Source organism: Eschrichtius robustus, chromosome 2 (assembly GCF_028021215.1).
Source record: "Eschrichtius robustus isolate mEscRob2 chromosome 2, mEscRob2.pri, whole genome shotgun sequence".
NCBI classification, from domain to species: Eukaryota; Metazoa; Chordata; class Mammalia; order Artiodactyla; family Eschrichtiidae; genus Eschrichtius; species Eschrichtius robustus.
Window position 1 is genome coordinate 78,515,953 of NC_090825.1, and position 22,286 is coordinate 78,538,238.

The following is a 22,286-nucleotide window of genomic DNA, read 5'->3' on the forward strand; positions in this document are numbered from 1 at the left end:
TCAAATTCTTATAAAGGATGAGTTATATTTATTTATTTATTTATTTATAATTTTTTTTCTCCATTCTATGGGTTGTCTTTTGACTTTTTAAAAAAAATTTATGTTTATTTATTTATTTATTTATGTATTTTTGGCTGTGTTGGGTCTTCACTGCTGCGCACAGGCTTTCTCTAGTTGCGGCGAGCAGGGACTGCTCTTCCTTGCAGCGCGCGGGCTTCTCATTGTCGTGGCTTCTCTTGTTGCGGAGCACGGGCTCTAGGTGCACGGGCTTCAGAAGTTGTGGCACGTGGGCTCAGTAGTTGTGGCTCGCGGGCTCTAGAGCGCAGGCTCAGTAGTTGTGACGCACGGGCTTAGTTGCTCTGCGGCATGTGGGATCTTCCCAGGCCAGGGCTCGAACCTGTGTCCCTTGCATTGGCAGGCAGATTCTTAACCACTGCATCACCAGGGAAGCCCTATATTTATTTTTAAATAGTTTAATTTATGTGGATTTTAGTTGTCCAATGTAGTACCAGATGGGCCATTTTCAAATCAATCTCTTTGATATCACCATGAAACACATACCTTTTCTTAGAAAAGTAAACAGAAGAATTATTTCACATTGCAGCTTCAAGTTTGTATACTGTTTTTCCTAATATAGATATGTTGTTTGTTTTTCCAAAAGTAAGATATTTGTTTTGATAATTAAGGGTGATATTTTCAGTTTTTATTCCAAGTTAAGTTCCTTCGCCTTCTTTTACTCCCTATTTTACTTTTTCAGTTTGAATTTTTAAGAAATTTTCAGGAATGGAAAACCTTTAGGAGTGTAAAAGGTTTTCACAAAATGCAGAGGAACTAGTCATCTTGAAAAGGCAGAGTTCTTCAAGTTCCAAGTGTAAGAATCCTTTCTCTGTTGTGAAACATATTAAGAATATTCATAGACGATTAATCTATGACTTTCAAATGTTCCTTCTCTTATATTGTTAGTCAGAGAATTTCTAACCGTTGCATTTCACCTGTGTCTCTTTTCATTTCTTTAAATAAAGTATTTATTGTCATTCTAAAGAACATTATTGCAGTGCTGTACAATTTTTAGGCTAGCTTGCTAAGATGGGGAAATCTCTGCAGTATCTTTAGGATCTAAGCACACATTTCCTTACTAGACTTTTTGGAGGCTTTTCAAGGTAGTTGGGGCCCACAGCCAGACTGCCTGGGTTTAAATCCTGGCTCTGCCAACGGTGAATTTTGGCAGATTATGAACCTGTCTATGCGTCTCTTCTTCGTCTGTAAAATGCCAATAATAATCATACTCTTAAGATAGGTTAATATATAAAAAAGTGCTTTTATATATAGTATGCGACATGCAGTAAGTACACAATAAATGTGAGCTATTATTATAATGGTTCAAGAACAATAGATAATTTGGGGACCTCTTGTTCTCAATAGGGGATAGTACCGGGCCTCCTTTCTTTCCAGGATGCTTCGGGTATGTTTGGAACACCGATATCCATCGTGTACATTGTTTAACCTGTCATGCAGTCAGTCACACATAAAGGATTTGATCATATTTGGGGAGACCTTTAAAGGGCATGATTAATTTTGAAAATAATTTATTGAAGATAGTTAATATAACATTATTACATCTTCCAAGCTTGTGTGAAAGGAAATCATGGATAGGACTTGGATTGAGAGCTGGGTTTTGACACTATTCATTGACTAATTTTAAACATTTCTGCTCCAAAATGTTTTTTTGTAGAAATTTCTGGTGTAAAATCCTACTCTTCTCTAATTCTTTGTCTATTCAGTTGCATTTCTGCTTAGTTATATCAGACAGTTTCTTAAGTGAGAGAGTTATTTTTAAAACCTGTTACGTGAAGACAAATTATTTGGCAGTAGACAAAAATGAGGTGACTGAGTTGGGGGGAAGAAGGGATTTAGCACTTACCAGGTAGGTTTGGAGGAGAGGATGGGAGAGGCTGGAGGTAGAGCAGTGATGGAATTTGGCTCAACTGGATGGATTAAAAAATAGAAGGGCTTCTGAAGTGCTTGCTAATTGCAAGTTTAGAGTAGTAAGCAACTTCTGCAAATGTCAGGAGAAAGTGGAAGGGATGTTCTAAGAGTTATTCAGGAAGAGTTTCGTTTCTTCTGTGGTGGTGCTGCCACGTCTGATAGCTGCTGGTGAAGAGGGGACGAAAACAAGCCAGGATTGATGTAAGCCCAGCCAATTTGGATTCCATGATTCCATGAGTATAAGTAGTTTGTGTCCTAAAATTCCTCACGCACTGGTCAAAGAATCTTTGCATTCAAAACAAGTGACTGAGAGTTTTACAATATGGTTGAATCTCAAGATGCAAAAAAAACTATGGTTCCCAGTTTCTTTCCCAAAGAGTAGTTTAATCCTTTGCTTATGGAAAATCAACAGAGAGAGGCAAACCAGAAACTTCTCTTGGCAATTTCCCTTAATGGTTCATTAAAACCTCTCATCCTGGGCTTCCCTGGTGGTGCAGTGGTTGAGAGTCTGCCTGCCAATGCAGGGGACACGGGTTCGAGCCCTGGTCTGGGAAGATCCCACATGCCACGGAGCAACTGGGCCCATGAGCCACAACTACTGAGCCTGCGCGTCTGGAGCCTGCGCTCCGCAACAAGAGAGGCCACGATAGTGAGAGGCCCACGCACCACGATGAAGAGTGGCCCCCGCTCGCCGCAACTAGAGAAAGCCCTCGCACAGAAACGAAGACCCCACACAGCCAAAAATAAATAAATAAATAATAAATAAATAAATTAAAAAAAAAAAAAAACAAAAACCTCTCATCCTGCTATCTTGTGACATATTAGTAGATCTGTAAATATTTAAGACATTTATAATGTGTAAATATACCATGGTACCTTGGAGTAAGACAGAAGTGGGAGGGACATGTCTAATTATGAAAGTCATGTGAGATAGCTGGTAGGTATTTGTTGAGGAAGACAAATGCCATGTTACACAAAGAAATCTTCTGCATCATATAGTGTGTTTAGACTCACATTGTAAAATATTCTTCAGTGTATTTTCTACAAGTCTTCTACAATGTCGAAATCTAGGCTAAGAACATATAATGCTTTATGCTGTTTTCATCCATTTGCTTTAGGCTTGGGTTTGTACTTCCTGTTATCGCTCATTTTAGGAAGTAGCCTGAAGCAACCAGATCTTTGTTGCTGCCAACCCTGGAGAGGGAAAAACAAAGGAAATAGTTATATAATCTAAGAAGGGAATTTAAAGAGACCAACAGTTTTTAAGCTGCTTTTTTTCCTCTCCTTCCCTTCTTCTCTCCCTCCCTTTCTCCTTCTCTTTCTTCCTTCCTTCTTTCCCTCCCTTCCTTTCCTCTTTCCTTTTTTCCTTCCTTTCTTCCTTTCTAAAAGCTGGAACTGTTTAAGTTTATATGGAACCCTAACAGAAAGATTAGAGAAAGTCTGCTCTGGTGGAAACATGGATGAGGCAGTGCCCGTAACTCTTCCTGGTTGTGGTTCTGGGGAGAATAATTTGAAAACAACTGATTAATTATATTAAAAGCAGAGACCAGGATGTTTAAACAACTTGATTCGGCTTCTGACTTTGACTCTTGGGATGATGTGAGCAGGCTGAAAACTCTTCTGGTAATAGGGAAATTCTTGACATGGATTGCCAAAATAGCCATTGAAATTTTAAATTCTCTTATATTTCTTACTTGCTTTTAAACTCCCTAAGTATTGTTTGAATATGGTAGCAAAATTATATGTGTCAGTTTTGTTAGCCACTTTTCTTTATAATTTAATATAAGATCATATGTATTTTACATACACATGGTTCTGTTGTTTTAGTAGCTGGGAAGAAGTCTGGTAGATTTAAATCTACACATTTTAAGAAAACTAAAAACTTTCCATTTTCTAAGACAGACCTTTATTTCATGATTACAGTGCAAATAATTGGTTAAAGATTTACAAATTAATATACCAAAAATTAAAGAGTTTACCAAACTCTTGAAAAATTCTAAATTTATTAAAAAAAATTTTTAGCACTTCTTATACCAAACTTATTTTCTATTTCTTTTCTATACCCTACAGAAGAACATAGACCTGAAATTAGCAGGACAGTATGTATATAGCAACATTACATTATTATGAAATAGTTATCTGCTCTAGAAAGCTCTTTTTCCTCTAGAGGGGAATGCTTCACTTTTACATCACTAATCCAGAGGAAAATTTAAGAACAGCTTTTTTTCTTAAGAGACAAAAATGGTTCATTTTGCTCATTTTCTCTCTTTTAAAATACATTGTATAGCTGAGACATTTAACAAGACATGCTTTTAACCAGAAAATATCCAAGATAATTAGAACTTCCATAAACTAATATTTGATTTGGATTTTTAGGGAAGATTTCTTTGGCTTTCCTTTTTTATTTTCTAAGAAAGCATTAGAAAAAGCTTGACCTGTACTCTAAATTTAGATATAATTGAGTTCTCTTTTTTAAAAGATAAACTTTCTTTCCCTCTTAAAAAAACATTTTGATTTAAGGTTCCAGATTTGTCACTTGACTTGCTAAAAAGCAAATGAAACAAAAAGAAAAACCCAAAATTAGAACTAAAAACTCAGACTCTCCTCTTTGTTCTACTTTTCTATTTGTGTTTTTCATGCTATTTAAAATTTTAGGCTATTCCTCTTGTGCCATAGCTTTCTTTTTTGTGGTATTTCCACAAAACAAATGGATTTGTTAAGAAAACAAAAGCCTTCTCCACCCCCTTTAGCGCACTCTTACTCTACCCTCCTTAAAAGTGAAACCAAAATATATTAGTGTGGTAGACTGAACTCTAAGATGGTCCTTAAGATTTCTGGCCCCTGTGTACATATACACCTTCACCTAGTTATTCAATCAAATCTAGGTACTGCTGTGAAGGGATTTTGCAGATGTAATTAAGATCCCAAACAGTTAATCTTAAATAGAGAGGGATTATCTGGGTGGGCCTGATCTAATCATATGAGTCCTTTAAATATGTGGTTAGAGATCAGAGACAAGTCAGACAGATGTGAAATGTGAGAGGAATTCAATTTGAGAGAGATTCTCCATTGGTGGTTTTGAGATGGAGGGGTCCATGGTGCAAGGACCTGAAAGTATCCTTTAGATGCTGAGAGTGGTCTCCAGTGGACAGCCAGCAAGAAAACCAGGGCCTCAGTCCTACAACCACAAGAAACTGAATTCTGCCACAACCCCGTGAGCTTGGAAGTGGACCCTGAGCTCTGGATGAGAAAGAAGCCAAGACAACACCTTGATTTTAACTTCATTAGACCTTGAGTAGAGGACTCAGTCAAGCTGTGTGCAGACTTCTGACCTACAGAATGGCAAGACAATAAATAGGTGTTGTTTAAAGCCTCTGAGTTTGTGTTAATTTGTTATGCAGCAATAGAAAACTAATACAATCAAGGTAAATAAATTCCTTTAACACTGTGCTCACAGAGTTGGCTTGAAAAGTGGAAGCTCTCATATGATATGATACTGAAACAGTAGTGTTCAACATTTGAAGATCTGCTATCCCTGTTATAGTGGTAGTTTGCTGGCCAAAATCCATGCTCCCTTTTTCCTGGTACCATTCCCTATTGGGTTGACTTCATGCCTAACTTCAGAGGTGAGACTCAGCTTAATCTATTTAGAGTATACCACCTGAAGACAGCACATGTGTTCTAAACTGGTCCATATGAATAAAACAGAGGAGGATTTTGGTGAGAATGTTGGGGCACATACTCTCTTTTCTCCTCTGAGCTTGGTGATGTGAGTATTGAGGTTTATGGATATTGAAGCTCCAAGGGAGAGCCTGGAGTTTTGAGGAGGCGATTATATACAGCCTAAAACTTAAACCAGAGGAAGCAAAGCTAAGAAAAGGATTCTGATGAGATTTGAGGATGAGGTCATGCTGTATGTGAATATAAATCTATTCTTGACTGTTCAGTTATATGGGCCAGTAAAAATTTTTTTTGTTTAAGCCTGTTTACATAGAGTTTCTTGTTTCTTGCTACTGAAAAAAATCTAAATTAATAGACCAGTCATTATCTCTTTGATTGTCATGATACCTTTCTCTATCTTTCCATAGAATATGTTCTAGACTAGTAAACTCTCATCATCTGGATATGTTTTCTTTTGTCTTTGTCTAGTTTTAGACAAAAATTTAGAAAAAATTATAATAAAATGTTATAAATTTATTGTTTTTATATTTTAACCCAATTGAACAATTCAGGAAAACAAGTATTATGGCTCCCATAATATTCCTATCATAACACATATTTGAAGACTATTAACTTATTATTAGCTTTGTCTAAAACTTGTCCTTTTAGAAATTATATCAATAAAGTAGAACCCATTTTGTTTAAAGGTTATGTTTCAAGTTAGTGAAAATGTAAACCATACAATTCTCATTAATTTCCATTATAATTCTGTTGACTGAAACATGTTGGAGATAGTTGCACATGAAAAAAATAATTAATATTTGCCCTATGTAAAGATGAAAACAGTTGGTTTGTGTTGCTAAAATTAGTACAGTGCCTCTTCATAATCACAATCTTACTAGCAGAAGTGAATAGAGTCAGTTATACAAAATGTGATATTGCAAGCATAATAGTTCCTCTTTAATAATTTAAAGTACTTTGAAATGTGTGTATTTTAAACATGTGTGTGTGTGTGTGTGTGTGTATTGAAAACTTGGTGGGTTTTCATTTATTTGTTTACTTGCTTTTTATACTTTAAGGTCTTGTCTTTTACTTGCAGGCATTAATTTTCCCAGAATGTAGTTGTGATAACAGACCTCCCTGGTCTTAAGGTTTTCCTAGCTGAGCTAGCCCTTCTAGGAAGGTATCTTAAATATTAGTGTCTTAGCAGGTTAGAATTGACTCAAATAGAGTATAGCAAAAAATACTTCTATTTTTATAAACATTTAAAAGTAATTTGGGGATGAGTAAAATGTACATGAGGTATATCAGGTATTTTTAGATTTCTTAAGGAAAGACTACAAAGGAAATTTCCAGCATAAGAGATATATACTTTAAATATATGAATTTCAAAATGGAATTTGACTATTCTTATAAGAGGAGGTAGAATACAAGTTGAGTGAAAAAGATCAATTATTGATATAGGAATTAGGAGGAGCCTAGTAGTTTTTTTTTTTTTTTTTAATTGCAAGGATGGATTTATAGAGGAAGCTTTAATTTAAAGAGGAAATCTAGGGTGAATTGATCTTGAGTGGCATGACTGAGGGGAAGTATGGTAATGGATATAATTGAGAACATGGAAAGGAAGGGCAGAGGAGGAGCAGAAATGACCCCTAATGTGTGTCTTTTATATCAGGGAAATTGCATAAAGAGGCAAAAACCCATAGCCAAGAGAAAAACATGCTAGGTATTTACTGTGGTCAGAGAACAAGGGGGTCATTGGCCAAGTTAATGAATCAAATAATGAGATGGATGTTGTATTAGTTTGCTAGAACTGCCGTAACAAAGTACCACAGACTCGGTGTCTTAAACAATAGAAATTTATTTCCTCACAGTTCTGGAGGCTAGAAGTATGAGATCAAGGTGTGGGCAGGGTTGGTTTCTTCTGAGGGTCTCTCTTTTGTCATCTTCTTCCAGTGTTATCACATGGTCTTTCCTCTGTGTGTGTCTGTCTTCATCTCTTCATATAAGGACACCAGTCATATTGTATTAGGGTCCATCCATATGACCTCATGTTACCTTGATCATCTTTTTAAAGGCCCTATTTGTAATGCAGACACATTGTGAGGTACTAGGGGTAAAAACTTCAGTATGTGAATTTTGCAGGGGTGCGGGGGATATGATTCAGCCTATAATAGACATGTTTACTTCAAGTTTGCTATGGACCTAGCCTAATACGGTGGCTGTGAGAATTGAAGGGAATAGCCTGGCCAATAAAAAGAAGAATCATTAAGATGAGTTATTTAGAATGCAGGATAGATACATTTTTTTAAACTTTTGTTTTTATTTGAACTTTTGAAAAAAAGGAAAAACCTTGTTTTGAATAGAAAGCTATATTTGAACACTCACTGAGCATCAGAATGATAACTGTTCTAAGAAAGCACACTCTCTAGTAGGTAATATTATAAAAATGTGTGAGTTGTCAATGGAAATAAAAGAAAAAGAGCAAAAGAGAAAACTTAGCTCCATGGGATGACTTTAGTGAGGAGTGCTGTTAAATGTCTCAGATCTTTGTAAAAGCAGGAAAATATCTGGGATTGTGGAATGCCACCTAAACTAAGACAATAGAAATTATGAATTGCTGGCCAAAGAATCATTGAGAAGAGGATTTGTCAAGAAGGAAGTCATTGATATCTTCAAGGCAATACTTTCTTTTGTAGTGACACTGTGGGTGTGGGTGTGGGTTGCAGTCAGTATATGTTGAGATGGAGAGGTGTTGTAATTAGGGAGAAGGGGTTCAATTTTATCCTTCACAAAATTCATCACAATCTTTTCTGAGTTGTCTAATACACTCAATTGTTATCTATAGCTTACCAAACATTTTGAGCTATCCTTATATTTCAGGAAAGCTATAGCTCATACTTAAATGATATTTAATGATCAAATTCTGATTGAACCAAAAGCTGCAGTTGTGCTTTTCAGTGGTTACCTCAAAATTCAATGCTCGGATAAGCAGAAAGAACATAGAAATCTTTATAGTCTCAATCCATGTCTAATTTTTTGGCTCCAACTCTTATTCATATCTGTTTCCAGGACCTTGGGGCTAAACATTTAATCCATGTTTATTCCCTTGAATAAGTGGCAGTATAAATTTTATGGTAGAATCAGTTCAGATGGAAAGTACCAGAGCCAGGTATGGGGTTACTATTCTGAGAGTGGTGAACTAGAGCCAAAGGTCTTTAGGGAGGGAGACCCCTGTGCTAAGACGTGTCCATGATGGAGAAGGCTTTCTCCAGCTGAGAGTGATGCTAGAGGTCCTGGTGGTATGGCACTTTTTCTTTAATGAGAACAAATTAACTCTTCCTGGAGATGATTTTTAAAAATTATTATCTGATTCTGTTGTACTGTAAAGTATCTTCAGTAGAGTTATTTCCTTCTTTTAATTTTCACTTTTATATTTTATTCATTCATTCCACAAGTTTTGTGGAGTGTGCCAGGCACTGTTCTACATGCTTGGTGAACAACTATGAATATCTCTGCCAGAGTAGAGCTTATATTCTAGCAGAGAAGACAAATAATGATCAATAATATGATAATATATTAATATACTATAGTTACATTAATTAATATATAATTTATTAATTTTAAGATATTATATGTAGTTAATAAATAAGAAAACAATGCACCCTGCTAGAAGGTGATAAGTGCTATCACCTTCTTTGATCGCGAATAGGCATACTTTATATTTTCCAGGTAAACCTGTTGGCAAACAAAATATATGGTATAAATTTACAACAGCCGATTTTATAACTATGAGCTAATGAAACTTTGTGATGCTCTTTAATGTTTATATTTACCCCCTACAAGTAATTGATTTTCAAATTTAGTAACTTTCTTCCAAATAATGTAGCTTGCATCTATTAGTGTGCCTTTTAAAATCACCAAGTCATTTGCCCAGTCTTCTGGTTAACCTGAACCTCTGTTCCATGAGATCTTTGAACATTGAGGCCTGATAGAAGGCTCAGGTTGCTTTTGAAAATTCACCAAGTATAATTCTCCCTTCACCTGACAAGAGATTGGGCAGATAAAGTGCCTTTGTTTTTCCTGGAGTCATGGTACAGCAGAACCTTGACTGTTCTGCCCCAAGAGAAAATTTTTGCCTGTCCAAAAAGGGAAGGAAGAGGAAACAAGGATAGCTCTACTCAAGTCTTGCATTTCTCTTTTCCTCTTCACAGTCTATGTATGCATTCTATTTTGAAATATTTCTATTAGAGAAAACAAAAACCCTGATTCTCAGTGTCTTGACTGGGAAAACAAATGTACAATTTGTAATCTCTTAGCTCCATAAAGTTGAAATCACTGGGGACAGATGTATTTCAGAATTCAGATTTTTTTGCCTTTTTTGCCTTTTTAGTACCTGTGCCAGATATTTGCTTTGCAATGCTCTTCATTTAAAAATTTTAACCCCAGTTACTGGACTTTAAGATTATTATTAGTGGTTTATTACTTTATTTACTTGGGGCTTATAATTCTTAAGAGGTATCTTTTAGCAAAACTCAATTAGCATTTTACTATTGAGCCATGAGTTTTTATACCTTCTAAACAAATACTGGAAGACAACTCAGCATTACTAGAATTTGTAAAACATTAGTATATATGTATATATATAGACACATTTATACCTTCAATATGTAATTGAAACCTTGTGTTGCTCTACAATGTTTATATTTACTCTCTACAAGCAGTTGATTTTCAAATTTAGTAGCTTTCTTCCAGATAATGTAGCTTGTATATATATATATGTGTGTGTGTTTGTGAATATATATACACATATATATGAATTTATAAATATATATATCAGTTTATAAATATCCTAAAAGGCTTAGCTAATTTAGGTATAACAAATTGAGTGGGTAAAGTAGGAAAAACCAGTGATTAATTTAATAGTTATTTACTTAGTTTATCAAAGAATGTGTATTGTTTTGGTGAACAGTCAAACATGAGTACTTTTCCCCCAGATTCAGTTACATTAAATAAAAAGAGTAAATTTTTTGTTTTTACTCTTTTAAGAGTTTGTGCAGTTAAGAGTAAAAAATCACGTATGCCTAAGTAAGTAAGTCAGAAAGAGGAAGACAAATACCATATGATACCACTTATATGTGGAATCTAAAATATGACACAAATGAACTTATTTATGAAACGGAAACAGACTCACAGACATAGAAAACAAATTTATGGTTATCAAAGGGGAAAGGGAGTTGGGGACGGATAAATTAGGAGTTTGGGATGAGCAGATACAAACTACTATATATAAAATAGACAGACAGGACTTTCCTACTGGCACAGTGGTTAAGAAACCACCTGCCAATGCAGGGGACACGGGTTCGAGCCCTGGTCTGGGAAGATCCCACACGCCACGGAGCAACTAAGCCCATGCGCCAAAACTACTGGACCTGCGCTCTAGAGCCCGTGAGCCACAACTACTGAGCCCATGTGCCACAACTACTGAAGCCCACATGCCTAGAGCCCATGCTCCACAACAAGAGAAGCCACCGCAATGAGAAGCCCACGCACCGCAACGAAGAGTAAGCCCCCATTCACCACAACTAGAGAAAGCCTACGCACAGCAACGGAGACCCAATGCAGGCAAAAATAAATAAATTTATTTAAAAATTTAAAAAAATAAATAAAATAGACAACAAGGTCCTACTGTATGGCACAGGGAACTATCCTCAGTATCCCGTAATAAACTATAATGGAAAAGAATTTTAAAAATCATGTATGCAAGAAACTTTTGGGAGCAGTAGTAATTTTTTAGATTAGAAGATAAGAAGGATATGTTCTCATTTACTTAGAGTTTGGGTCCTTGGCTTGAACGTCATTCTAGGTAATTCTAACCACTGAGTGTTTGTGTATGCTAATGAACTTTTAGCCTTTAAACTGAGATTTGTCTCTGATCTTCAGAGAAGTTCCCAGATGTTCCCTTACATAAAAGTTGATATCTGAGAAACGTTTTCAGAAAATGTATCTCCTCCACCAAGTCTTCTATTTTCTTTAAAGTAACTCAACCAAATAATATGGCCTATTATATTGTTTCATCTTAATTCAGGGACAAAAGAGGAATGCTGCTCTGGAGGTCGCCAGTATATACCAAATATTTTCTCCTTCTTTGTCAAGTGTGCTGTTCATTGTTTGGTCACCTGTGTCTGTCAGTTTAGCACATTTAAGGCAGTTCTCAGCACCCCCATTCTTCTCTAAATCTTACATGGAGACTTCAAACATTGTCTGGCTCATTATTTCCCAATGAAGGTTAAGCCCTTGACTGTCAGACAGAACCCTTCGCTAATTAGAGCCCTTGCTTTGGCACTGAACGTGTCATGTCTGTGAGCCTTCCCACTGGGATCAGGGGCACGATGCGCACTCGCATTAAGTAAGTGTCCAGTGCCCACAGGTCTCTGGGGAGAACTGCTTGCTATTTTCTACGTGACAAATTTTTAGCTTGCTAAAATTCTAACTCCTCTTTAACAGGCTCTAAGTAGAATTGGATGAGGTATTCCTCAGTTCACTAAGAAGAGTTTGCTTAATACTACCCTGTTTAACCTCTTCAGTTTTGATGAAGTTGAGTCCACACTTAAATAATGAAAGCAATACTTTCAAATGTGGAAAAAATAGTAAAATTTCCCACTCTTTAAAAAATAAATGTGTCAATATATCTGTTACCTAGTATTTAACTTCATGTTAGGTTAAAACCATCTTGATTCTTTTTGATTTAATTAAAAAGGATAACTCAAGATTGGTTCACACTATTAAAATGGTATCATAAAACTACATTGCTTCCTTTGATTCTATCTTTGCTTCAAGAAATATACAATTTATGGTTCATTTTTCAGTTGATAGGGTTTTACCAGCTGCAGGGATAGAAAGATTGAATTGATGGGCAGGTTTCATGCCTTTGAATTGTCAAAGAATGCTTTTGGGAGTAAGTCAGGATTCTTCATTAGTATTCATAGGAGTGCTCCCATGTCTTGTGTTTGATCACTGCTTCTTGCTTCCATTTTCAGCTTTCCTTGGTTAGAGCAGGGAGCTGGCCCGACTGATGCAAGTGTCTTGGTGTTTGATTTCTTTATGGGTTAGCTTTTTGAAGAAAATTCTCTACATGGATATAGGCCATACTCTTGTATTTGGCTAGTTGATTCATGGGTTAATTTTAGACACAAGACTAGCTCTACAAGCTTAGTGCATTTTTCTTTTTAAAAGAAAGTACATTATAGAAGTTAAAAAAAATTATAGTTCACTTATTCTTGGGGAAATATACTCTGTAAAGTTATTCATGTTTCATGACTGTAATGAATGTATTGAGATTTCATCATACTTACTCTATAAACAAATTAACATTTTAATTTTGGAATTTCTGATATTTTTGGTTTTAGTAGCTGATCCCCTCATATAGAAATTAAGTGAGGGCAGAAAAAGCACATAAAGTTTCAAAGTGAAAAACAAGGTATATTAAGTGTCAGAGTTGTTGAAGGCCAGAGGAAAACAATTTTCTTTCTCACTAAGAAGCTATAGGAAATAGTTTATAGAAAGTTGTAAAATTATAAAAAAACCATACTTACTGTTTAACTCAACAACTTTTAAATTTCTTTGTATGTGTTGATGTTTCTTGTAAGACTGCTGTAATAAAGATTTAGTGACTTTTTTAAAAGTATAAAATCAATTATAATCCATCAGATGGATTAAAACTGTTTTAAAATATTTGCTTCTCTGGGAAAAGGATAAATCATTAGGTTTACATATTGGGCTCTTAGTTTCTATACTGCTCTCTGTTTACTTCACTAGTATTGGGACTCTCTTACCAAAAATTTATATTCGGTATATATACACATATATACTTTCTGGGGTGGGGAATAGCATGAGAGGGGCTTTTTAAAAGTTTTTTTCTCTTGATTATAAAGAGATAAATATTTATTGTACAAATTTTATAAGAAAAAAGAAGGGAAGAAACCCCGCCAGTAATCCAATACCCCGAGGCAAGCAATAGATATTGGTTTATTTTCAAACTTAGATAGACAATTATTTTTTGTCTTTTATGAATAGTTAACTCATGTTTCTAGCTCATTTAACCATTAGGGTTTTAATAAATCTATTTATATGAGATAAGCATATATAAATTTATTTACTTTATATGAGCAAATTATTCATCTTTTAATTTTCTTCATTGATTTTATGGTGACAAAGCCCATTGTGATTTATATTCACTATTATGTTTTTTTTTTGGCTGTTAATAATTAGTTTTTAAATTTTTCATTGCTTTTGATTTATTTTAAATTACACAAATAATATGTGAATATAGTCTTGGAAAAGATTCAGACGTACCCTTGTAAGTTCCCTTTTTTTATGGTTTCCTGTGACAGTCAGTCCCCTACTAGATTTTAACCATGGTCACCAGTTTCATGTGACATTTTCCTTTGCATTAGTGTATGTATTAGGATTTTGAGTGGGGTTTTTTCTGTTGCTCTTGACTAGGGGACAAAACCAAGGACACACTGGACAGCCAGTATCTCATATTCTAAACAGAGCTGGAGTGAGACAATCCCTCCAGGACTCAAACCAGATCTGCACCTCCCAACCATATATTAGCCCCTTCTTCTAACTATAGGCTCTTCTGGTTTATGTAAGAGAACTCTACGGAGAGAGGAAGGCAGGGCGAGAGAGAGGAAGGTTATATTTGGCTCCCAAGTGAATTGCTTGTAGAGAATGGGGATTCTGCAAGAACAGTTGGCTTGCAGCTGACTGGCTGATTTACTCCCTGTCCTGTTTGAACAGGAGAACTGGGGAGAGACAATGAGCAGAGACAGGAGGCCGCAGGAGTCAGCCTGTACTCCTGTGCTTTATAGGAATGGCAGCCATGTGTGAGCATCCTGTGGGACAACTGGACATGAAGCCAGATGAATGGGTTTAAGTACCTTATCAGAAGGTGTTCTCCTGGATGAGGAGAATGCTGCAGCAAGAGGTGGTGAGGGGACCCACTTTATATACCTATCCTGTACCATGGGGGCAGGGAGTGTGGCCAGAGAGGAGGGGCAGTGGGAAGAAGGTGGAGCCACCCTAGGTCTCCCAGGGTTTGGATCTACCACCTTTAGTGAATTATCCTCTCTCTCCACTGATACTTTTGAAGCTTTATATCAAAATTTTAAATATACTAAGACTAATACACTATATAATATCTACATTTTAATATTATTAAAAATATACTATAATCAATATACTTAAAATATGCTATTAATCAGGGGTCCCCAACCCCTGGGCCGTGGACCGGTACCGGTCCGCAGCCTGTTCGGAACCGGGCTGCACAGCAGGAGGTGAGTGGCAGGCAAGTGAGCGAAGCTTCACCTGCCTCTTCCCATCACTCGCATTACTGCCTGAACCACCCCCCCGCCACCCCGGTCTGTGGAAAATTGTCTTCCACGAAACCAGTCCCTGGTGCCAAAAAGGTTGGGGACCGCTGCTATTAATCAATTCTTCATGTTATTTTTAAATTTAGAACAATTTTAACTATACTTGCCCATTAGCTCTTGCAGATGAATTTAGATTCCAAAACAAAATTCCTCAGGATTCATTTTCGTTTTGGCCCCTTCTGTACTTGTTTCTCTTCCTCCATAGTAAGAAACTTGACTCCCATTATCATTACTATGTCCTTGTTCAGGATTACTTGCTTGTTCAACCCCCCAGTATGTAACCAGTGTCATTGTTTCCTGTGTGGATGCCTCACACCACAACCCGTGTTCCAACACCCCAGGCCAGGTCTTAGTGTCCAACACTGAAGGGGCCTGGCCAGAGTCTCCTTAACACCCGTGCAAGTGCCTTTCTCACAGTGCTCAGACACACCTCACATCACGCCCCCGGCCTATAAGCCCTTCCTCTGTCTGTGTAGGCTCAGACTCCTGCTTCTGACTGTCACCCCTTTTGTCCTCCTCACTGGCTTAGGTACTCTGATCCCCACATTGGGTCTCCACTCTTGCACAGATGCCCTCATCACTCCACTCAGGCTCAGACCCTCTGCAGGGATGCCCTCCTCAGTCTGCTGGGCTCTGAAACCCCATCCAGGGTGCCACTCCACTCCATGTGGCCACCCCCTCTCCCAGCTAGAGCTCTGATGCCCTGAGTTCAGTGGATGCTCTCTCCACTCTCTTTGGGCTCTGACTTCACACTGAGCTACCACAATCTATGGACTCCTTCTTTTCTCTGCTGTGGCTCTGATACTGTGTACTTCCTGCAGGGACCCCTGTGTCACTCCACTTGGCTTCTGACTTCCTGCCCCAAGTCAACCCCTCACATGAATGCTTTCCTCACCTCACTGACTCTCAGGCTTGGAGCCCTCCTACCTGGATATCTTCCTCACCCTGCTTGGGTTTTACACCTTGATGCCAGTCTTGTCCTGCCCCACATAATAATGGTCTGAATTGTTCAGAAAAGAAAGGAAGAAGAGGAAAGGGGAAGTGAAGGAAAGGAAATGTGTTTGATTTTTTTTATCTTCCTTTCCTCCAAAAGTATTTATTAAATGCAATTAAAAGGCGAATAAGATTCCTGCCTTACATGGGTTTACTTTCTATAAGTGGGGACAAGCATGTAAAGATATTATTATCATAGTGCAGTATGCTACCACAGAGCTTTTCCCTAGGATGCTATAATGGCAGGTTGGAAGGACACCTATTCCAACCTAGCGGAGTTAGCAGAGGCCTTTGGGAGGTGGTGGTGATAAGGGAATTTAATCTGTAAGGGACAGAAGAATCTAAACAGGTGAAGAGGAGGCCAGGGTAGGTTGATGAACCCACACTACCTTTTGTATCAGATTCTTTAGAAATTGAAGTAAGCATCATATTAAAAGTGTTAGGATTACTAGGAAAACAGAAGTAGATTTATTTAAAAGCCTTTGTTAATGAGAAAAATGTCATTACACAAATAGTCTGGACTTCTCTGCCTTTCTGCAAAACAAGGAAATTGGTTTAAAAATGAATTCATGCCTGTTCCAGGGTGGCGCATGGGGCTGGCGGCCAACAGCTGACCCTGCCGCCACCAACATGGAGAGTTTGTACCGAGTCCTGTTCTTAGTGCTCGAATGTCCCATCCTGAAGCTGAAGAAGCCGCCCTGGGTGCACATGCCCTCAGCCATGACAGTGTACGCTCTGGTGGTGTTGTCTTACTTCCTCATCACTGGAGGAATCATTTATGATGTTATTGTCGAACCTCCAAGTGTCAGCTCCATGACTAATGAACATGGGCATCAGAGACCAGTAGCTTTCTTGGCCTGCAGAGTAAATGGACAATATATTATGGAAGGACTCGCATCCAGCTTCTTGTTTACAATGGGAGGTTTAGGTTTCATAATCCTGGACCGATCCAATGCACCAAACATTCCCAAACTCAATAGATTTCTCCTTCTATTCATTGGATTCATCTGTGTCCTATTGAATTTTTTCATGGCTAGAGTATTCATGAGAATGAAACTGCCGGGCTATCTGATGGGTTAGAGTGCCTTTTGAGAAGAAATCAGTGGACACTGAATTTGCTCCTGTTAATGACGTTTTCAAGGCTGTACCACTCCTCTGATATGAAATATGGAAAAGGATGAAAAGCAGCAGAAAAGAAACATCTAGTGAAAACATAAGAAGCGTATTATAGCTTGGACTAGAATGTCTTCTTGGTATCAAAGAGACAAGCTTATCAGTATTTTTTCCTGCTGGCCTATACTGACATACCAACGATGTTAAGTGGCATTTTCTTCTTTTTTTTATTTCTTAAAGAAAATATACTTCATTTCTACAACTATAATATTGAGTAAAGTGATTATTTTTTACAAACCCCTTAAAAAAAAATGAATTCATGCTGCTTTGAGGGCCTGGAATCTGCCTGAATATGAATTACTACAAACACAAAAAAGAATTTTAAATGAAGCCCTAAATATTTGATAATGGGAATGCTTAATTTATTCTTGGAGTAAGCATGACAAACCTCTGAATAAAAGGGAAAGGGAAGTTATTCTTTATATATAGAATGCTTTTCTGTTTCTTTTAAATTTTAAAAAATCAGTATTTTTTAAAAAGAATATTACTGAAGAGAGTTTTCTCCCACTTTGGTGCCCTTGAACTTGCCTCTGTGACCCACACTGTAGGGCCAAGAGGTTTGACCTGGGGAGGACATCATTCAATAGGCATGAGAATCAGTGGTTGGGTAAGAGCTTTTTGTCTGATGGGAGGCTTAAAATTGGGACTAGAGATTCTATCCTGTGTGGATTTTTTTGGAATACGTGTTTAGTTCTCTTAACTTGCCTTTTCTATGTATATGAATTAGGGTGTGTATATTTTTCCTGAAAGAAAACTTATGCTTAAAGTAGTTTACTAAAACAAAAATTTAATGAATTATGAAATATTTTCCTAGCCTGAGAAGACATAAATACTTCTAATAATGATTTTGCAAAGCTGAGCATAACTGGTTTATAGAAATGTGTTCTGTGTTTTTGTTTATTTTTAGAGTACATTGAAATTGGATGTTCATTGTGAAGTGAAGCAGGAAATTTTGGTGGTCCCAGTCTGTTGGAAAGGCCCAGGGGGTTGAGGCCCAGTTCTGCTGTTCACAAACTATATGATCTTGGGCTAGTTACTTAACATCTCTCAATTTCAGTTTCCTCATGTGTGTGTTGTGAATAGTAATATAGAGAAAAATTATGTCTTTTCCCCATAGCATGTTATGTTGTTTGTAAATTACTAGACTGAATGAGCTGTAGACTTAATCCAGTTTCTCCACAAAAATTTCATGTCCAAATAACTTTATTTTTAAGGAAATCACTCTTAATGCACACAGTTCTTTACAATGAGTAATTTTTGGAATTAAGATAATTTTACTCATCCAAAAGATAAAAAATAAAACTTCCTTCAAGCCAACACATTAAAAAAAACAGAAAACAAAACTGTACTGAATCCTCGGTACTAAGGAATCACAGGAGAAGGGATAATATTTTTATCTCTAATGCAAATGTTGATTACATAGTAAGAAATAACTGTGTTGGTTGTTAATAGATTTGCCTGAAAATGTTGCTTAAATTACATAATATTATCTTTTAACTGCTTCTACAAATAGTGGCAATGCTCCCTCTTTGTGTACTGAGATTACTTATGTAATATAAGACATTACATTAAAAAGATAACCAGTTGTGAGAAATTTGAGTCTATTAAATCAACAGTTATAATACTTTACAAAAAATCTAGTCTAATCATCATATTAAGGGTCAAGACCACAACACTTTTAGAAAAATGATTTTGAGTTGTAAGAATTCAGGGTTCATTCCTGTTATTTCTTTGGGAAACAGTTTCCTTTTTACAAATAAAGCTGTTTGTCTAGCTACTGAAAAATCTTTTATTTAGGCAATTGTCTTTTAAAATATTCCAGGTCTCAATGTATCATTTCAGTTTTCATGGCTGCTTTTATGGTGTTTCTGCTAAAATGCTTTATCAAGTGGAAATGCTATCAAACTTTAACATTAAGTAAATCTAGGCATATTTTTAAACAAAACCTCTGCAGATTTACTTTGATTTTTAAAAAAACAAATGCCTTTTAAAATTAGAGCTTTTTACTAGGAAAGCATGCATTAAACTGCTTTTTTTCTCTTTGAAATTATTTCTTTAGTCTCAAAATACCTGACCAAATTATGTACCACCCATAAACCTCAGAAAAAAGGTAAACTAATTCAACATTTTAAGAAAGCATGTCCTCCAAAACTGTATAAAAATATAGTAAACCTCCCAGAATACACGATTTAAAAGGATTGTCTCACTTTAAGATTTAGAAAAGTTATCTTCCCTTTATGTATCTCCATAAAGAATTAAAGATGCATAACTATAAAATACTATTTTTGGGGTCACCAGTAATTTTATATTTGTGGGGAGAGGAATTAAATGCATGAAATTATGAGATAGACACATAGATAGATTAGTATTCACCATCGTTACCTCCTTGTTTAGAGAAAACATTCAATAAATATCTGTTGAATGAATGAGTTTTAATGACAAACTATATTAATTATTGTGATCATATCTAAAGTGTCTTTTGTGAAAGCATAAGTAATATAAGTGATATAATTACATCATCTTGATGACCAAAAGACAGATAAGCTCATCTAAGAACGATGGCTGCCCTGTGCTGTGAAGTTTCTTTTCATAAGACTATACTGTGTTACAGTAATTTGGGTTTTGTGTGTTAGTGTGTGTAGTTGTGGGTGTTTATAGGCTTTTCTAAGTTAAAAAAAATGTTTATGATTATGTTTTTCTTCCTGGAATATAAAAATTTGGTGGATAACTTTTAAAATTATTGTGAAACGGGGAAGTTTGGTTGGTAACTTTCTGTGGAAAAAAAATTTCTTATGCTGCTTTTTTGGAAAGTTCCCAGAAATAGCATTTTTAAAAGTTCTTCAGGAAAAACAAGGTGATTATAAGTAAGGAAGTTATTCTGGGCCAAAGGCCTATGGAATTCCCAGTAGATGAACGACTGTTCGCTTTATGGCTATTTTCTATGGTTTTAAAAAATAATGACATTGGGCTTCCCTGGTGGCGCAGTGGTTGAGAATCTGCCTGCCAGTGCAGGGGACACGGGTTCGAGCCCTGATCTGGGAAGATCCCACATGCCGCGGAGCAGCTGGACCCGTGAGCCACAATTACTGAGCCTGCGCGTCTGGAGACTGTGCTCTGCAACAAGAGAAGCTGCGATAGTGAGAGGCCCGCGCGTCGCGATGAAGAGGGGCCCCCGCTTGCTGCAACTAGAGAAAGCCCTCGCACAGAAACGAAGACCCAACACAGCCATAAATAAAAAAAAAAAAAGAAAAAGATCTTCTTTAAAAAAAATAATAATAATGACAGTTATTTCTCAGCACATTATTTATTTTGCCTGAAATATTTTTTCCTACATTTTTAACTTTTAGTAGTTGGGGTGATGCTGAGGTACTGATTTTGAATCATGTTGTTTTAGCTTCTGTGCTTCGTATTTGAGTTGGCAGGTAGGGGTGACTTTGGGTGACCTGGCTTTCTATTAACTGTGTCAGTTTCATGCCAAACGTTGACCTCCTTGATTCTGATTCTGTCTTGGCCTCATGACCTCAATTTCTGCCTTAATCGTTTGCCTGACAGTTGAGCATTCTTAGGCTATTCTTACTTCAGTTAGCCTGGCATAGCAGTTCATCAGTAAGGGCCCAAATCTCCTGCCTGATATCTAGAAATAAGCTTCTTTACCTTGTTATTTGACCATAATGAATTCTCAAATTGCCCATGTAGAATTTTTTACATGGGCTCTTTATTTTTCACTTTTCACACAATAATCCTCAAAGGAATTGACTGACATTAGGAAATTTCATATATAACTAGCAAATTGTTTTCCAAGTGTTTTTCTGTAGATGTTCCAGAGAAGAAAGTTCCTGGGTCATAAATATGTGAAAAACACCATACTGTTTTCCTTTTCTCTAAAAGATACATGGTACTCATTAGCTCTACAGTGAAGAGATCTGTTAAAATATTTACTCTAGCATTTATGAGAGACCAAGCTTTGGCTCTTGTTGACAAGCTTTGAAGCCATTTTTCTGTTCCCCAGGAAATCTTGTTCCTTAGGAGTAAGTCTGAAGTTTCTGCAATGTCCATGATTGAGGTTTGTGCTCCACTAAACTTATATTCTTGGCAAATGTCTTTCCCTCTGTTGTTGGAGAGAATTGGACGAGGGCGGGTGGAGTATGTTGGGAGGATGAATTACGTTCAAGGGACTGGGTTAAATGAGTGAAGTCAATGGCTTGCTTTTTTCAGTTTGATTGGTGAGTAGTTCGGGTGTCATTCCTCCAAATAAAAGCCTGGGCAAGCTCCCATGGATGAGGTCAGTGGCAGGTGGCAGAGACACCAAGAAGCAGCTATGTTATCTGAGAGTCTTCTTGCTGAGCTGGCCTTGTGCTCGTGAACAGGGACTATAGAGGTGGCTGCATGAGTATGAGCTGAGGAGTATGGAATAGAGTTGATTAGCCAGATTTTCTAAAGCTGGAAGGACACTTTCATTCTATCATTAAGTACATTTATTCTACTACTTTGCCTTCATCTTCCACCTGCTCTTGATAGTGGAGTGGTGATTGATGTGGATCCTTTGAATAACCCAGAAAGTTTCTTGGTAAATCTAGACTCCTGGGATAATTTTTAAAAATCATTTTAATTATTCTACAATTAAACAGTATAGTTTTTCCAAGTTATTTGACCTTAGAATTCTTGTTTGTGCTTAACACCTTTTACATCCCACAGAACCAGTGTATTAGGAAGCACATTTTGAAAATTGTTATATTCAAAGTATCTAGATATACTTGGGGCTCATTTTGTGGCTTAACTAAAATATAGGAGATATGTTTTAAAGTGAGCATTATTTCTTTTTTTAATAATTTATTGGAGTATAGTTGAGTTACAATGTTGTGTTAGCTTCAGGTGTACAGCAAAGTGAATCAGTTTTATATATATATCTCCACTCTTTTTTAGATTCGTTTCCCATATAGGTCATTACAGAGTACTGAGTAGAGTTCCCTGTGCTATACAATAGGTCCTTATTAGTTATCAGATTTTATATATAGTAGTGTGTATATCTCAATCCCA

The 22,286-nt window shown here is 36.7% G+C and overlaps 1 protein-coding gene and 1 long non-coding RNA gene across 4 annotated transcripts in view; both read left to right on the forward strand.

Moving 5' to 3' along the window:
• The window catches only part of LOC137757260 (uncharacterized), a 399,943-nt gene that overhangs the window by 40,316 nt on the left and 337,341 nt on the right, over positions 1–22,286 (forward strand). The window lies entirely within an intron of this gene.
• Positions 16,701–17,198, forward strand: LOC137757252 (oligosaccharyltransferase complex subunit OSTC-like). The gene has a single exon (XM_068533937.1). It carries the CDS (start codon positions 16,707–16,709, stop codon positions 17,154–17,156), a length of 450 nt encoding a protein of 149 aa, XP_068390038.1. The 5' UTR covers positions 16,701–16,706; the 3' UTR covers positions 17,157–17,198.

What these genes read in the sequence shown, in the direction of transcription:
- LOC137757252 (XM_068533937.1), top strand. Translation starts at nt 16,707, where the DNA reads ATGGAGAGTTTGTACCGAGTCCTGTTCTTAGTGCTCGAATGTCCCATC.